Source organism: Myodes glareolus, chromosome 5 (assembly GCF_982192425.1).
Source record: "Myodes glareolus chromosome 5, mMyoGla1.1, whole genome shotgun sequence".
Lineage (NCBI taxonomy): Eukaryota > Metazoa > Chordata > Mammalia > Rodentia > Cricetidae > Myodes > Myodes glareolus.
In genome coordinates, this window is record NC_142030.1 from 595,284 (window position 1) to 612,250 (window position 16,967).

Consider the following 16,967-nt stretch of genomic DNA (forward strand, 5'->3'; position numbering starts at 1 on the left):
CAGGAGGCCTAGACTCTTAAAGATATGCTTTTGAAGTATGATGTCTCAGGTCAGCAAATAACACTGTAGAGTCCTTTAAACTTTTGATGACAAAAATCTTTCTATAATTGTCCCTCAGTATCCATGGATCCCATCAGCCAAGGACCAAAGATATTTGGAAAATAAAAGTTATACCTGTACTATATACAAGGTCCTCATACAGCACTGACACAGAGTGATAGGTTCTGAGTAATCTAAAGATCATTTAAGGTACAGGACAGAATGTGTATGGTTTGGTGAAAACATCACACGGTTTGGCAGAAGGGACTTGGTATCTGTAAAGGGTTCTGGAACCACTCCTTGTCCCCTATGGCTCTGGAGGGCTAACAATATACTCAGTGTACATCCAGCTTAGAGGTTGACAAGTCACAGGCAGAAGTTATATATAAGTTACATCTTTCAAATAATGGTCTAGAACTTTAGAAAACTTCCCCATGTTCTTTTAGGCCTTTTAAAATTAGTTTTAAAGATGATGAACAGGCTCTTCCCTTTGGCCTAGTAGCAAAAGGATGCACTGGGCTTTGCTTATTTGGCAGTTATTCTGGGGACAGATAGAAAAGGGCTTTTCTTCTCTTCCCAGGGTAGAAAGAAGTGATTGGCATTCCAAGCACACAACCTGCATCTCTGGCAACAAGAAAGACGTAGACCTGGTCCGTGAGATGGATCCATGGGAGCACTAGCTAGGATGGGAGCTTGGGATAGAAATGACAGTGGAAAGACCAGGGGAAGAGGCAAGAGAATTGACCACCAGGAAGTCTCAGAGGTGTCGAAACTTCAGTACATCTGTGTCTTGGGAAGATGATATGTTCCATCTGAAGTTATTCCTAGGCCACTTGTTTCTATGTTCACACACACACACACACACACACACACACACACACACACTCGATGGAGTGAAAGAGAGAGAAAGGGCGGGGAGAGCAAGGAGAGAGGGAAAGAGAGAATGTTTGTCCTGAGGACAAGAAAGCTAATAACCATAAAAACTTTTTTGTAAGAATGTTAAGATGTTCATTAACATTCTTAAAATACTTAAGGCCCCAGCTGGCCCTGCAGACTTTCCAGTAACAACTTTAGGTCATCTTATCTCCTCTGTCTATCTATTCCCTATTGAAGCCAAATCTTCTCAGCAGGTGTCTCAGTTTAAGTGAAGGTAAACAGATGTCCTGTTTGAGAACAACCCAGGGCTTGGTAAGAGGCAAGGCCAGCCACAGCCTTGCTACCCACTCATTTGGGTTGGGATCCCCCTGATTTTGTGCTGGGAACCTGTTAGTCCTCAAAAGGACTTCTTCCATGTGGAAATGGCATTATCTTCACCCACTGGACTTCAAAGAGTGAGAGCAGCCAGCATCCTGGGAAGCTAATCGGATTTATTTGGTTCTATCTTTCCCTTGGGATGGGTGTAAAGAAGATATTTATGTATCTACATCTCACTAGGCCTGTTCCAGCTGTGGGGCGAGATGCACTTTCAAGGTTGATAGCTGTACATATTCCTGTGCATACTACCTGCTAACATTGTGTTGCAGGGAGATAGAGGTTTAGGTAGTCTGTCAGAAAGCTGGAGGGAGGGGCTCTGACTGGGAGAAGGTGTGGCAAAGATGAAGCTCAGCACCTTCAAAGGGCTTGAGAGATGGTCCGGGTGAAGCTCTGCTTCTTCATGTACAAAATGGTGTTAGTAACACCTAACTAACAACTAGATTACATGAAAGAGGGTGTGCAGTGATTGTGTGGTAACAGGCTGGGCCAACAACTGTTAATATGATTACTGCGTATTTCTTCTGTATGTATATATGTGGCAGAATCAGGAGATTCAAGCTGTATTCAAAGCCACTTTGGACTGAGTTTTGACATCAGTGTTTGTGAGACCAACCATCAGAGGAATAGTAAGCTTCAGTTTTGTCTGTCACAGAATGAACTTAATAGTCAAGGCCAAATGAAATTGATTCACAGATAAAGGTGATGCACACATGAAAATGCCCAATAGATGTACGCTACTATATTCCTGTTTCAGAATTGCATGTACTTGGCTCAGCTTATCAGTTCTTCCTTGTCAGGCCCAAGCATATTGGCCCAGCAGCTTCTGGAAGGATGTGGGTAGATAAACATCTGAAAATGGCCCTTCTGACTCTTCCATTGGAAGTTTTTCCATTTGTGGAGATAGATTTGGTGTTCGTCCAGCCACAACTGAACCCTCATGACCAAAAGCAAGGGGTCAGATCAAAGTCATGCCTGCAAACATAACGGTGGCCATGGAGACCAACATGCTCACAGGCACCGGTTTTCTGAGAGAGCAAACTAGTCAGTTTTTTTTTTCTGGATGCTGAATTCTCCATAGCCTTGGGCAATGCCCCTAAATTGTTGGCATTCTGGTTACTACAGATGTCAAGTAAGAGTTATGTGAAACTGCATTCAGCTTAGAGAATTAACTGAAATGCCATCTGTCAATGGTGCTCAGTCTTCAGCGTCATCTGGGATAGCACCCAACAATTTGAATTTCTAGCAGCTTTGCAGGTGATGCTGATGGCACAGTCCTGGGAAGGCTCACTGAGAATTGCGCCACAGGTGCAGAACTCTGAACACATGAGGCGTGACCGTCGCAGCGCTGCTAATCGGTGGTGCTAATTGGCAGTGCTAATCAGTGATACATTGCTTCCACCAAGTATACAGGCATGAAATTTTGATTCAAATTTGGAGGAGGGGTTTGATGGAATTGGAAAAAAGATATTCTAGTAACCCCAAAATAGATACATAAAGATTTTATATATAAAACAACTTTACCAAAACTGGACAAATGCACTTTTGCTATTCTTCAAACTTTTGGGAACAGGGTCACCTAAAGCATCACTTTGAACAGAAAAATAGCTAAGCTTGGAAGCCACTGATTAGGAAGGAATGTGTTGTAAAAAGATTCAGTTGTATTTTAGGACTTTGAGAAAGTGGCCCTAGCCATTGTGCTGGGAAATAGCCCTCCACTTTCTTTGCTGAGTCAAGCCAGCAGGATAGATTCTGAGCTTCCCTCACAGTCTCCATTAGGTCCTGGTACTGTGCCAATAGTCAGCATGCGTGGGGAGAAGAGCAGCTCCCACATAATCTGATGGGGAGACAAAGGGGACAAGAACGATGCTGCTTTCCAACTCAAGGCACAGACACCAAAGAAGGAAAATTGGACTGAACAGGTGATGGAAGCCGCTGGGTTTGCTCCCAAGATCTTTTGGTGATCACTGAATCCTCAGTAACAAGGAAGCAGTGGCTTCTCTCTAGCCAGCTCTCTGGGACATTCAAATCTCTCACTTGCCCAGGAGCAGCTATGCTTCAGTGGTTCCTTGTGGCGAAGGGGACTGGGCCTGCTTCCAATTAGCCCTCTGGGGCTCAGCCCTTGGGTCTCTCCACCATAGTTTATTTGTCTTGCTCTCTGTGACAATCTGCTTGCCCTTGCTCCAGCTGCAGGTCACCCTCAGGCTTGGCTCTGACTCTCCATCTGCCTGCTCTGGTGGCCTCCACAGATACATGGTTGCTCTTTGTCCTGATCTCCACTAGCCCCTCCCAGTTTTCTCTTCCAGTTTCTGAAGGAGTTTTAGAACTTGGGCAGCCACAGTGAAGGTCCGTTTCTGAGACAGAGAATGCTAAACTTCCACTGCCTAGACCGTAGCTCTTCTGTAGTGAGTTGCTTCCCAGGACACTTCCTTCATGGTCTCCTAGGCTGTGTTAATCTCTGCCCTACACCTTCAGCACTTATGCCCCCACCCCCAAAAAAACTAGTTTCAAACTCCCATCGAATCCCAGGCCTGGAATTAATTTCCAGTGTCCATTAAGATCAGTGTGGCATTCCAGCGTGCCCAACGACTAGAAAAGAATGTTTCTAGATTGTCCTAGGGACTGGGTCCCTGGATCTGTCATTCTGAGGCAGCTGTGGGTGACTCTATCTTAAAACCTGGTTATGGGGCCATCTAAAAATATAAGCATTTTTACTTTCTTAGTGCATATAATATGTTCCATTTCATAAAAGGTGAATTATTGAATGCCAGATGTATCTATTTCAATAAATTTCAAGATCTATTTTACGTTTAGCCATTGATGCAACCAGCACAACTGTAAAGATTGGGAAACCCAAGAAATTCATCTAAAAAGTATCATTGACAGGTAGCTCAGTCAACATCACTTAGTCTTAGGTACAGAGGTCAGCCACTGTTCACCATTTACCCCTGTTCGTGTACTCTACAAATGTTCACCAGTACAGGATTAGGATTTACAGATAAAATGTGGTCCTTGTTTTTAAGCAGATTATAGCTTAATACAGGAGAGAGATATATCTAGAAAGGCTATATTAGAATATGAAAATGCCATGGCCACTCATTAATATCTGTAAATTTTTCTAAAATACTGAAAAAGAGGATCTCTCTCTCTGTATGTAAGTATATGTGTGTGTATGTGCTAAGCATACAAGGTCTTAATTGTCTAGTCCTAACTGGTAACCCTTGGGCATGAAAAACACTAGACAAAAGAAAGGGAAATTGAAGAAGCAGGCTCCATGGAGCTGAGGCATATTGGGAAAATGTGAGAGAACCAATCTTAGTGAATAATTACTAAGTGGAATATTCACAGTAAAGATGAACAACATGAAATCTCACTGTGTCAATGACAAAGGCGGGCCAGACTTCGGGAAGGAGCTTCAACTAGATAATATAATAGGACTTTTGGCAATGCTTGGTGCTTTTTACTAGCTGGATTTCTCTCTGTCTCCAAGGCCACCCACCCAGTAATACATTAGAGTCAAAGAATCATTGAATTTTAGAGTTGGAAGAAAAGTTGGCATGAAAAGATGGTTGAGAGTGAATGTTCTATTGAAGCACAGTAAGTCTACAGCCAAGCAAAGGGCTAGGCTCAAAGAATAGACAGCATTCATTACACTCTCTCAGAGCATGGAGTCTGTTGGGTATGCTTCCTCTGAGCTCTTAGTCTCAACTAACAGTCACCTTTACACTCTTAAATGTAGTCCTACCAGTCTAGCAGAAATAGCCTCTGCTGGGGGGCCATTGGTCGCTTCCTTCTTAATTTTATAATATCATTTATTTATAACATGAAGACTCTCTGATAAGGCAACCAAGATAGGCCAGAATAAAAGATGGTTAAGTCACTGGACAGACCATCTGCAGTGCAAAGGGGCTGATTTTCTGGGATTGCTGTCATGCCACAGAGAACCTTCTTACCTCTGAAACATTGATCCTGCCTTCCTGGAAGGAACAGGTGGTGGGGTCATGTGTGCAGAGATTTCGGTACTTGCACCAATGGCAGCGGAAGGCGCTGTTGACACAGGACAGGCACCTGCAAGGAGGAGACAGTAAGAGGGCCAGCCACGCAGGCCGGCCATGAAAGAAGGCTATTATTCTTACATCCTCATCCCACTCTTGGGAGGGTAGAGTGGTGGAGCATATTCTAGTGCTGAGAACCGTGGATTCCGCATCTGAGATGTCCATGTGGGCAGACATTAGGGATACACTGGGACTGCAGTGAGAATGACTTAACCTGTAAAACAGTAGTGTGCTAGTATATATTTTTAGGAATTTTGCAAGCCAGAATTTCAATCTGATGGACTTAAATCGGCTATGGTGGAAGCATTTAAATTATAGAAATTGGTAAATACTATGTGGTATGCTTTTAAAAGTCTGATCGCTGATGGTTAATGCCAGCACATTTCTTATCAGCCAGAGTAGCTGTAAGAGCACAGAGGCCAAAAAGGCAGCTCTGATTATAGTCTTGCTTCTGCTGCCAACATTGATGTCACTCTGAGTAAGTCACTCGCTTCATGCATTAAAATTTCTTCATTTGTCCATAAAAAACATTCCTGTGTAGTTCACAGGGCTGTTTGGTGTCAAGTGAGATAATGAGTAGGGAGGGAATGGTTTTGCAAGGAATAATGTTAAGTGTGATTATTATTTTGAAGAAGTTAAATCACCAATTATTTCAACCTCTTGAATGCCTTTTGAGTATTAGTGATTTGGTTCAAAGCGCCTATGTTACTGAGCTTGGGAAAGTTATGGTATGAAATGATGACTTTGCCTCATATCTCTAGTGGTCCCTGCATGGAGCAATAGCCTATGCCTAGGACATAAACGTTGTTCCCAAATAGAGCACTTCTTCCTCTTTGGGTTCACCCGGAGACTCTGTGTGTGTGCAGACCGCTGTGATGGACATGTACTGAGAGTTTTGGCTTTCCTCCTCCTCAGCTTCTGTATGTAATAACTTAGTATAGCTCTGCCTTTCAAAACTCTACCAAGCTGTGAAGAACAGAAACACTTCTGCAATCTGGCGCCACCTGGTGGGATTCGTATTAAATCTAGGTGGTCGGGGCTTCCATCCAGGGGTCTCAGACTAGAGTGAGGTGTGATGTGTATGAGGGGACTTGGTCCATACACACCCCAGAAAGGATTCTTTTGTAATCATGCACACCCCAAAGCCAATCATGTCTAAAATAACTTTTTTATGAGTTTGAATCAATGCTATTTCATGTACTCCATCACTGATATAGTCTTAATAATGTCACATGATTCAAGAAGTAAATAATAAATATCGACCAGGGTGAAGGAAATGATGTTGGTTGGATGCTAACCCGGCTCTTCCACTGGCTGATTTTATCACTGTCTTTGCAGCACTCATCATCTATGGGTCTCAGCTTATCATATTAAAAAGAGGGAACTGAACTTGATACTCTTTTAATAGAATTCCAGGAGCAGAAAAGGGTAAAACAATGTTGAGCAAGAAAATAGAATCTTGGCTGTCAAGGAGGCCTTTTTTTTTCTACCAAAACTTGCTGCCTGTGACAATATCTTCCTTGCCATAGAAACTCATGCAAATGTGGTGACATCACACAGGATTGCCACGGCGATGCAGGTACTCTCCCAAACGATCGATTCTGCCACCACTGCCTTAGATTGTAAAGGCTGACAGGACTTCCCTCCAAGAAGTTTGCAGTTCCGAAGTAGGGTCATCTGGAGTTGGGATATAGTGGTAGTGGTCACTTTTATCCAGTTCTGCTTTAGTGTCCTTGCCCTGCCTTTGTTGCCTCTGGCCATTTTCACTTCTTGCTCCTCTTGTCCTATCTTATAATATATATTGAGGAGGAATATGCTGCACTCTTCCGCCTCTTCCAGCCCAGGCCCTCTCACTGGGTACGGAGAGAGGCTGCTGTCTTTATGTCTGTCCTCCTTTGTGGGCATATCAGACCCCTCAGCACTCACTGTCAGTTCCTGCCTTCAAAGCCACTGCTAATTAACTGAAGTGAAGACCTCTTCTTATAGCTCCTAGGTCAGAACCCTTTTCTTGATATCCTAACTTTAGAACTGGGGGTAGAGTGTACTGGGGTGGAGCCAAAGGAATGAGGTAAGGGGCTGTGGTAAGTGACTGTCATTCAAATGAACATGTACCAGCACACACCCCCCCCCCACCCTCTGAGACTTCAATATGACTTCTGCATAAGTCTTGTCCTAGAGGAAATGGAACCTTATACCCATATCCAGACCCAGGCAAGGTTCCTTCCGAGGCATGCTTACAGTTGGTGGGCACTGCAGTTATAGAACTTGAACTCGGTGCTGACAAAGATCTTTCCTGTCTCCTTGGATCTCAGCTGCAACTCTAGGCCAAACCAATCTGCGAGAGAGGACAGAGTGAGAACGTAGGGTACAGTGAACACCTGCAGGGAAGACCATGTCATAGAGCCACCCAGGAGTATAGGCAATAGAGAAAGCCTAAGTGAACATGCTTTGTCCCTGAAAATCCAACCAGTTATCCCTCAGCAACAGATTCCATGAGTCCCTTGGCTTGGTTAGGCATATTAATATCAGAATATCAGCTCAGAACCCTTCATGCCAAGTTTGGAGGAGAGAGCTCAATGCAATCTATTGCCTAGAAGGAACAGGAAGTGGGCACAGCGCACATTATACATTCTCAGCCCAGGAAGAATGAGCATTTTCCTCCTTAAATCTCACTGAGGGCATAGCACAGTGCTTCTAAACTCAAACAAGTATGCAAGCCAACACTAGCAACTGGTATGTGAAGACTGGTCAGGTAGCTTCATGTCTGTGTATGTGACTCCTATGTTCACCCTGGCACCCATGGCTCTTTAGGCACGCAGTCCTTACCTTGATCCAGAGGGATAACAGGGACGTCCTTGGGCCCAGGAGAGATGCAGATGACTTGGCTCCCAGACACCTGTCCTTCCACCTCAGTCAAGTTCCCAAAGGCACAGGCGATACCCTCAGAGAGGTTGGGGGCATCATTTACAACCAGGCTGAGCTGTGGGAAAAGAAAGAGCTCAGGAGAGCCAGGGCCCCGGCAAGGCTCCCTGCCAAGAGCTATTGGTCAGGGATCTCCTTGACCTCCTCTATAAGAGAAGGGCATTGGTCTAGTGATCTTCCATTTTTGATGATGAGCAATTAAAATGACAAATGGTTGTGTGATGTGTGGGGTCAAAGACCTTCATAAAGATTGTTATTGTTAATTCTTCAATCTTGTCCGGCATCAGAAAGCACTTGCTGCTCAAGGAAGTAGGGGATTTGTACTAATATTCATCTCAGACCCTGCTCTATCTGATATGGAAATTAACTGCAAAGCACATAGTGAGTCATAAGCTTGGGACTTTATCACAGGCTTTAGCTTGGGCTCCTGGGGATGTCAGCTTCACCAGGAAGGAGGTCAGGAACCTGGCTGGTAGACGGCAGATCCTTTTGGCATCTACCACTCACCCATTCAGAAGCTGTGTTCTCCAGAGCTTCTGTCCTCTATTCCCTGTGGGCTTTCTACTTTCCAGCAGTGCCCTAGTGTTGGGGCAGGAGGCTCACAAGACACACAAGGGATTAAGGAAGTTTCACTGGTGCCTAAATAATGTATACTACTTAAGGACTCCATCTAGAACAGCAGTCTCCGTCCTGGCTAAGTTTGCAGAGTCTCATTTTAGTGGTAAAAAAAACTAGACTTTCAGCATTTGAAAAACATTCTGAATTCAGGCCACTTTTCAATGAGTTTGTCCTCAGCTCCCACAATAGGCACAACATCCCTGATTGTTTCATTAGCATTACTGGAGTCCAAACCTCCTGGTGGGTATGAATGAACTCAAACTATGAAAGGTTCATTAACTAATTAACATTCATGAATGCTCATAAAACCTTCACAATGAAATTGCACTCAGGGCCTAAGGACATAGAATATTTTGGGTTGTACCTTGACAGGTGACTGAGGGCTATTTTTATTATGTTTAATAGCCTCTTTAAGAATACACTTTGAACAATTTTCAGTCTTTCTTTAATTTCTCCCCTACCCACCAAACATAGTAGCAAGCTAAGCAAGCTTTCTTGAATATTTAACAAACAGAAGACTGAAGTCATACCATGTCCTAAGAATGTGCTGTTAGGTCTTGTATCATAGTTTTTTTGTTTGTTGTTGTTGTTTTGTTTCATTGAAATTCTGGTTAATATGTGCCAGTAATAAAGAGATGTGCTGTGTCCCCATCCTCCTGCTGTATACTCACCAGCCGGCTGTGATCTGACACAGAGATGCTACTGGGGTGCACCTCAAGGCTCATGCACTGGCTGATACTGGCAGCGAATCGATTTGCTTCCCATGCCCGTTGGCATTTGTCCCTTCGGGAGCACCTATATGAAGAGAGATTCATAAGAGGCCATGGCTCTACTGTCCCTGGGAAAGAGAGATTTGCTGCCCCAGCACGGAGGCTATTGCCTTGGGATGCCTTTCACTGTATTCGCAGATGTTCACGACCACATATAGCTAAAGATATACCAAGGAAGAGGTATTTGTTTCCAGTCTAGATGCTGGGAAGGTATGGAGAACACCATGTTAGTACTATGGGATGCTCAAGTAAGAAGTTTGGGGTACTTGAGAAGTAGGTCTGTGAGCATGAATCCTGCAGCTAGAATGCGAGGCTAGCGTTCTAGATAATGTTACCTGCTAGCTTGATCCCAGTGGACAAATGACTTTCTCTTTCTCTTCTCTGTTTCCTAAACCTTAAAATAGCAAGGATGATGACAATATGCTACCTTGTAAGGCTACTCTAAGGCTAAAGTAAGTTAGTACTCAGAATTCAGCCTGGCATTCAGTGGACGTATCCCTGTGCTAGTCCTTATGATAGTGATATTAATAACAATAACAATGATTAATAACATTATCACACAATATCACCCAAGGTGTTAGCAAGAAAGAGAGGGTCTTAGCTGTGAGACAGGTTGCATGTGATCTTTGGCTGGATTAATGGCTCTTTAAAGGAAGATACTATGTTTTGTTCAACAAAAATTCTGTCACAAGGTATATTTTAAATAAATATTTGTGTCATGAAAGAATGCCTTAAATCAAAAAACAGACAAAACGTGTCCAGGGCTGCCTCTGTAAGAAAGCCCATGTGGCCATTTCTCCTGATATCTTCATCTCTGGCTCCAGGATCCTCATCCCATGCTGGCAAGTAAGTCACTCAGAAGCCTGTGGCTACTGCCTGCTCTGTTTTATGGACCAGGCTCAGGGCTGGTGCAGCTCCAAATCTAATAGCCAAACAGGACATAGCACTACTGTAATCCACAGTCAAGCAGTAATTCCTATCCTGACTCCCCAAGCTCTTCCCTTCTTCCTTTCCAAGTACATAATGGATCCAAATATGAGTGCTGTCAAAGGAACGAATTATGGAGGTTGAGTGAATCCTTACGATAGTTTTAAAGTGAGCTCTTAACTAGAGCCTTTATCTCATTGACTCACTGAAATGGCTCTTTTTATCTTTTCTTTTTTTAATCATACTATTTATGGCAACAACTTTAACAGAGATATAATAGTCTGGGAGACAATAACACACTTGCAGGGGCAAGTCATACAAAAGAGAGAGGAGGGTTTCATTCCCCTGGGACCCAGAGGCTCTCAGTCACCAGACCTATGCATCAATCTTATACTTCTTGAGAAGAGGCTTACAGGTCTGGGGCTGAAGTTGCTGAGTCCTCACTGCCCTGCTAACTGGGAAGTCTGGGAGGGTGGGTGGGAGGAAGGTGAAGAGTGTCTGCTGAAGAAGAGAGTGCCAGGTAACGAGAAAGCTCAATATGAAAGGTGCAGCTCCTGTCCCCATCCAAACTTGGTGGGTAGAATGGCTAGACGGTGTGAGCCCAGATAGGTGGGGAAGATTCTCTGAAGACAAGTGGGCATGGGAAATCTGGGTTATCTTGATGGGGCTCAGTCATTCCAGAAGACATAGCTGGTCTGTACCAAAAGGAAGGATGAGGTATTCTAGGGTAACTGAGAGATGGGGTCATTATTGATCCACCCATAGGTGCTGATACAAGTTGGTGAAAACAGTGCTCAGGCTGTGAATAAAAAAATACCCACAATCTGCAATTCTGCTGTGTTCTTTCTGTATGCGCCAATCGTAACAGGCACTGAAGCCTGAAGAGTCAGGCAGGGAGGGAGGCTGGGGCAGGAGGCAGATGGTACAGGTAAGAAGGAACTATTGCAGAGTAAGAGGGCAAAGTCTGGGACCTTTCCACAGAGCTGTGAGTGAACTGTCAAATTCCTCAGAGAAAGAGCCAGCAGATTGTGGGGTCAGCCTCACAGAAGGCAGACAAATAGACTGGCTTTTCCATTCCTCGAACAGAGTGGATAGCTTTAGCGTCTTGACCACTTGTCTGATTTACATGGAAACTTACTGTCTAGGTTTTGTTGAGGTTGCTTTTGTAAAACTTTTTGAGAAGTCTCATGCCTCCAAAACCCAAATAAGGACTCAATCCTTTGTCAGTGGGCTCAAATCCAGTCCAGATTTTGCATCTGTGAGGCCTCCCTTCCTCCCTCCCTCCGGAGCCCTCCCAACACCTGCTGCAGAGGCTGGAAGCCAAGAGCTATTGTGCAGGACCCTGAACTCTGGCCCTCTGCCTCCGCCTCCACCCCAAACCCAGCACATTTCATAGAGACGCTTTGGTAGCTGGCGTGGCGCCATGAAGTTTCCAACACTATTGGGCAACAGAATCCCTAGCCAGGCCCCTGCTTTAGGGCTTTCACCCTTTTCTCTTCCTCTGGGCTCTTCGAATTAGGAAGTTTAAGTGTGATTTTGCATTTCTATTGAGCTGTTTTCAATGGTGGGGATGTATCTGAATAGGGATATGAGGCCAGTTGGATGCAATGCAGATTTCTTGGAATCATGAAATAATGAGGCCAGAGGGGTCCTCCCAAGGGTACAGAGTCCTTAATAATTATTTTGATTTGTGTTGCCTCTTATTTATTTCCAAAGCACTTATTATTTCATTTAGGTGTTACTATTCACCTATGATATAGGCATTTTCCCTGTTTAGCAAAGGAGAAATGCAGACCTGGAGGTGTCAGGGGACCCACCTAGGGTCACACAGTAGTTAGCTGGAGTGGGATTTCTAAATTCTGGTGCTCTACCGTCTGATCCGTATGTCTTACCCTAGCTTCTTGCCCAGTCACTGCAAGAGGCTTTTGGAAAATTTAGAGATTCTACAGCTGCCCTGTGATTTCTCACAGTGACGTGAGAATATAATCATGTGGTTTCAAAGTCGCTGAGAAGACGAGCAAAGGACTGAGTTCAGGCAGCAAACTGTGTGGCCTCTTCCTGTCTTCCACATCGTGTCTAATTTATAATCTTTACTGTTCAGAAGAGGGAATTTCCTCTACTGTCCAGTATATCATACCAGGAAACCCCCAGTCTTCTGCATGCTGGGACCACCTCTGGAATACCACACACTTACATGTTGTGCAGGGCACACCAGCCACAGTGAGGATCCCCTGAGCTTAGACACTCTCCACAAGTTGTGTACTGTTCACATGATTCAACAGGGACCCTGGTGACCTGGCAGAGAGAGGAAAGGGAGCACGGGAAGGTCAGGTTGTGACAACTTGAAGGCGTGTTTCAAAACTCCCCTTTATCCATGCCCCCAAGATGTCCCCATCTCACTGCTGGCGGAGTCCGAAGAGGCTAACTCTAACCAGAAAGTGTCTGGATGGTAGCTCAGGACTCTTTGATTTTGCCAAAGGTAGAAAGAAAATCCTCTAGCCTGTTGCTTCTTCCCACCAGTGTCTTTCTGAGAGCCTGGCAAGTCCCTCGCAAGTGTTAAAAATGGTTCACTCTGCTGAAAGGCTATTGAGTGGCACAAACTCATCTCTGAAGAGCTTTCAGCTGGGCATGGGCTGAGACATCCTTCCTGCACAGCACACATGGGGTGGGGGGAGAAACTTTTCCCATCAACTAATATTCATAGCAAGGCACTGGTACTTTATAGCCAACCAAGTGTACCACCTGGATCCAATTATCTCATTCTCTGAAGTCTGCATTCAGTTTCTCTAGTAAATCTCCCATTCTTTGAAAAGTCTGGCAAAATGGGAAGGTCCACAGAGAAGCGCTGCCTGTTTGATTCTGCTTCGCCTGGCTAGTGGGAATTTGCAGATCAAGTGCCTGTGTCCCCCCACCCCCTTCGTAAAGCACAGCTTTTGAAATCCCTCCTGATTTTCTGGAGAGGCTTGGCAAGGGCCTGAACTTGGTGAACATGGACACCACTCTCCTGTACCTGCCCAGTACATGTGGCAATAAAGGCCAGGCAAAAGAGCTAGACGACTGGAGTTTCCATTTGACATATCTTAGGTGTCTATTGTTGGCTGGGTAAGAGGCTTCTGAGTTGCAAAAATGCCTGCTGGGCTGGAAATACAAGCTCATTTGTTGGGCCATAGAGGACTATCACCTACTAGAAGTGTGAGCCCAGGTGAAAACACGACACTTGGTCCAATGACAGAATGTTCTGCCACTGGCAGGAGATAAAGATGTGAGGGGAGCATGTTCACAAAATCCGTCCCAGAAGATCAGAATGGATCCTAACATGACAAACTCAGTGAAAGTTTATTGAATGTCAGTTCTGTGGTGGCCTTGGAGTTCAGTAACAGAGAATCCACCGCAAATGGCACGAACTGAACCTGAGCAAAGCCCAACAATCCACTGGAATTAGCAGTACCCAACTGATATCTGCTCTGTATGTTGCTCAGCACTGGAACCCAGGATTGGTGTTAGCACTGAGTGCCTTGGGAGCATAAGAGAAGGGCATCCTGGCTAATCTGTCAGGAAGATGGAGACAGCGGTTAAAGGTGAGTCTTCAAGCATAAGAATGCATCCAGTTGGGCATGTTGACTCACGTCTGGAATTTTAGCACTTGAGAGTTCAGTGGGAACTTAGGTAGGAGTATTATCCATAAGTTACCTAGCCTGGGTCACATAGTGAATTCCAGGCCAGTGTAGGCTACAAAGTAAGACTCAGTCTTATAAAAATAATAGGAATCGTAGGAGAAAGAGGAAAGCGAGGGAAAAAAGGAGAAGGAAGAAGAGAACGGCGAAGAGAGGAACCAGAGACCCACAAAACTTTCCAAGCTAAAGGATTTTCATGGGCAAAAGCAGTGACAGAGTTCATTCTAACTTGAACTTGTAGGCAGGGAGAGACAGTTCGCCTTTCTTTTCTCACTCATTCACCCTTAGTACATCATATCAATACATGCTCAGCCTTAAAATCAAACCTCCCTTCAATGAGGAAATAAGATGTAGGGAAGGTAAGCATAAAACCTGAACATCTGGCTTAAAAAAGTAGACACTTTAAATCTAGGTTGGGGAATTATTGTCTTAAAAACCTCAAGCAGAATATATCTGAGGGTCTGGGTTGATTCTAAATCAGCCGTGTATGACCTAACAGGGTGATGTAAGAGGTAAAAAGGCTATCGTGGACTACCAAACAGACTTATGGTCTCAGAATGAGAAGGCTCAACCTAAGAAAATCAGAACTGCCTGATTTTCAACAGTCACTTTGTTCAAAATATACCCATCATGTGGATGGCAGGAAGGTGATATTCCTCTGGGCAGCTATGAAAGGGACTTTACCCTGAAAGGATGCTGTGATTCATTACAATTTGGATATCCACGAATTTTATCTCTCACAGTTTACTCACCATCTCTTTGAGATTATGGTTTCTTAAAAAAAAAAAAAAAGTTTCAATCAGGCAAAGGCAGCCAGATCTGTGAGTTTGAGGCCAGCCTGGTCTACAGAGAGAGTTCCAGGACAGCCAGGTTTACACAGAAAATCCCTCTCTCGAAAAACAAAACAAAAACAATTGTGTGTGTGTGTGTATGTGCACACACATCTACATGCACGCATGCATTTGCCATGGTGCACATATAGTCAGAAGACAATTTCAGGTGTTGGTCTTTGCCTCCCACTTAGTTCGCAGCAGGGTCTCTTGTGTACTGGAATACACAACAAGTTAGCTAGATTATAGGGATCTGATCTCAGTTATTCAAGCTTGTACAGTGAATGCTATCCTACGGAGCTATCCAGCTGGAGACTTGAACATTTGCCAGTTGAAAGACAACATCTAGCTATCACTATAAAAGAATAATAATCCTTGAAGTCTGCTCACAGTCAGCATTACCTACCTATAGCTTTCTGACAGGTGCCTCCTGGGAAAATGAGGCCTGATGATTCTCAATCTCTCAGGATACCTGGGACCCCAGTGCCCAGCAGGCTTCTGTAGGTCCCTCTGGTCTACTCTGCAAGGTCTAAGAGCAGCAGTCCAGTGCCCATTCCCTTTTTTGGGGGTTTGGGCTCCTTGTGAGTGATGTCTGCATCTGGCTGGAAATTAAAACAACTGTCTGCATTGCATTCGGCCCGTCTGTCAAAACACAGCCCGGCTCTCAGCAGCTGGGAAAGGGGGCCCTGAATGAAAGCAGTGTCTCCAGCAACAAAGCCCACTTTCATGCCAAGTGCCATGGAGATAGTGAAACCCTGTTCTTCTCCAAACATGAAACCAACAGCACAACTATTTTTCCTATTTCCTGGGCCCTCCTGGTGGGATTTTTTTTTTAAAGGCGGAGTAAAGTGAAACAGGAAACTTAGAAAGAGGCTGGGCTTGAGAACTTTCATTATTCGTTATGTTCTCCTAGCTAGGCACAAATCAGAGGATCAGCTGTCACAGTGATTGGGAGGAGAACCTTAGAGTAAGAAGCACTCGTGGGCTTTCCCTGTCCCTACCTTCATGTAATTTTAGTTTCATTTAGCTCTATTAGCTAGCACTTGTTGATCTGGCGCTCCGTACAGGCTGGCAGTACACATTTCAGGAGAATAAACCGAACAGCATTAAAACACAGCTACCACTGCAAGTTGTACATGAGCTGTCATAAGACCTAAGTGCTGAATTACAGGGATAATATGAAAAAAGGCAGAGGAGATTCTGAGAAAAGAAAGACTGGTGTCTGCACTGACTAATAGGATCACCATTAGCCCCTTCCCACTGTGTGACTCTTGAATGTTTGAGAGTACTAGTCTAAACTGAGGTGTGTTATAAATACCCAATATATACCAATCCTAAAGATTTAGTAAAGAAATGAAAGCAAATAACACTAGGAATTTGATATTGACGTCTTCAAAAATTAATGTTTTGCACATATTAGGTTAAATGAGATCTTCTTCTGTTTAAACTGTAGCTACTAGGGAAGTGGCAACCAATCCTGCAAATTCTGTCTATGGCCAACAGTTGCTTTCTGTCTGCCTGTGTTGTCAGGAGGTTTTTGTGTGAGTCTGTCATGGCCTGGGACTTACAGGATTAATATCTTTAATGTATTTCAGAAGGATAGATCCCAACCCATTAGAGCAGAGTCCCCTAGGAGCCTGTATGAGGACAATGTGGCAAGGGTATGAGTTAGAAAGGTGGGCTTGGGTTCCCTTGGGAAGCCTAAGGAAGGAGTCTCTGAGCTCTTTATCCTGTTATTCACAAAAGAACATCTTTCATAAATAGGATGGCTGTGAGGCTACCATGGAGCTATGGTTCTCAATGCATGGTCCTTGAACCGTAACCACGTCATCACCATAAGTTTAGACAATGAAGTATAGTGCCACCAGTTGGCTTGCAGGT

General features: G+C 44.3%; 1 protein-coding gene across 2 annotated transcripts in view; it reads right to left on the reverse strand.

The window, feature by feature from the left end:
- Positions 1-16,967, reverse strand: part of Plxna2 (plexin A2) — a 202,802-nt gene that overhangs the window by 60,843 nt on the left and 124,992 nt on the right. For both annotated transcript variants that reach the window (XM_085687500.2, XM_048439337.3), the window contains exons 5-9: positions 12,777-12,877; positions 9,557-9,680; positions 8,172-8,325; positions 7,584-7,680; positions 5,244-5,358 (exon numbers count right to left, since the gene is read on the reverse strand). In XM_085687500.2, the coding sequence (XP_085543626.2) occupies positions 5,244-5,358; positions 7,584-7,680; positions 8,172-8,325; positions 9,557-9,680; positions 12,777-12,877 (591 nt within the window). The remainder of the gene's footprint in view (positions 1-5,243; positions 5,359-7,583; positions 7,681-8,171; positions 8,326-9,556; positions 9,681-12,776; positions 12,878-16,967) is intronic.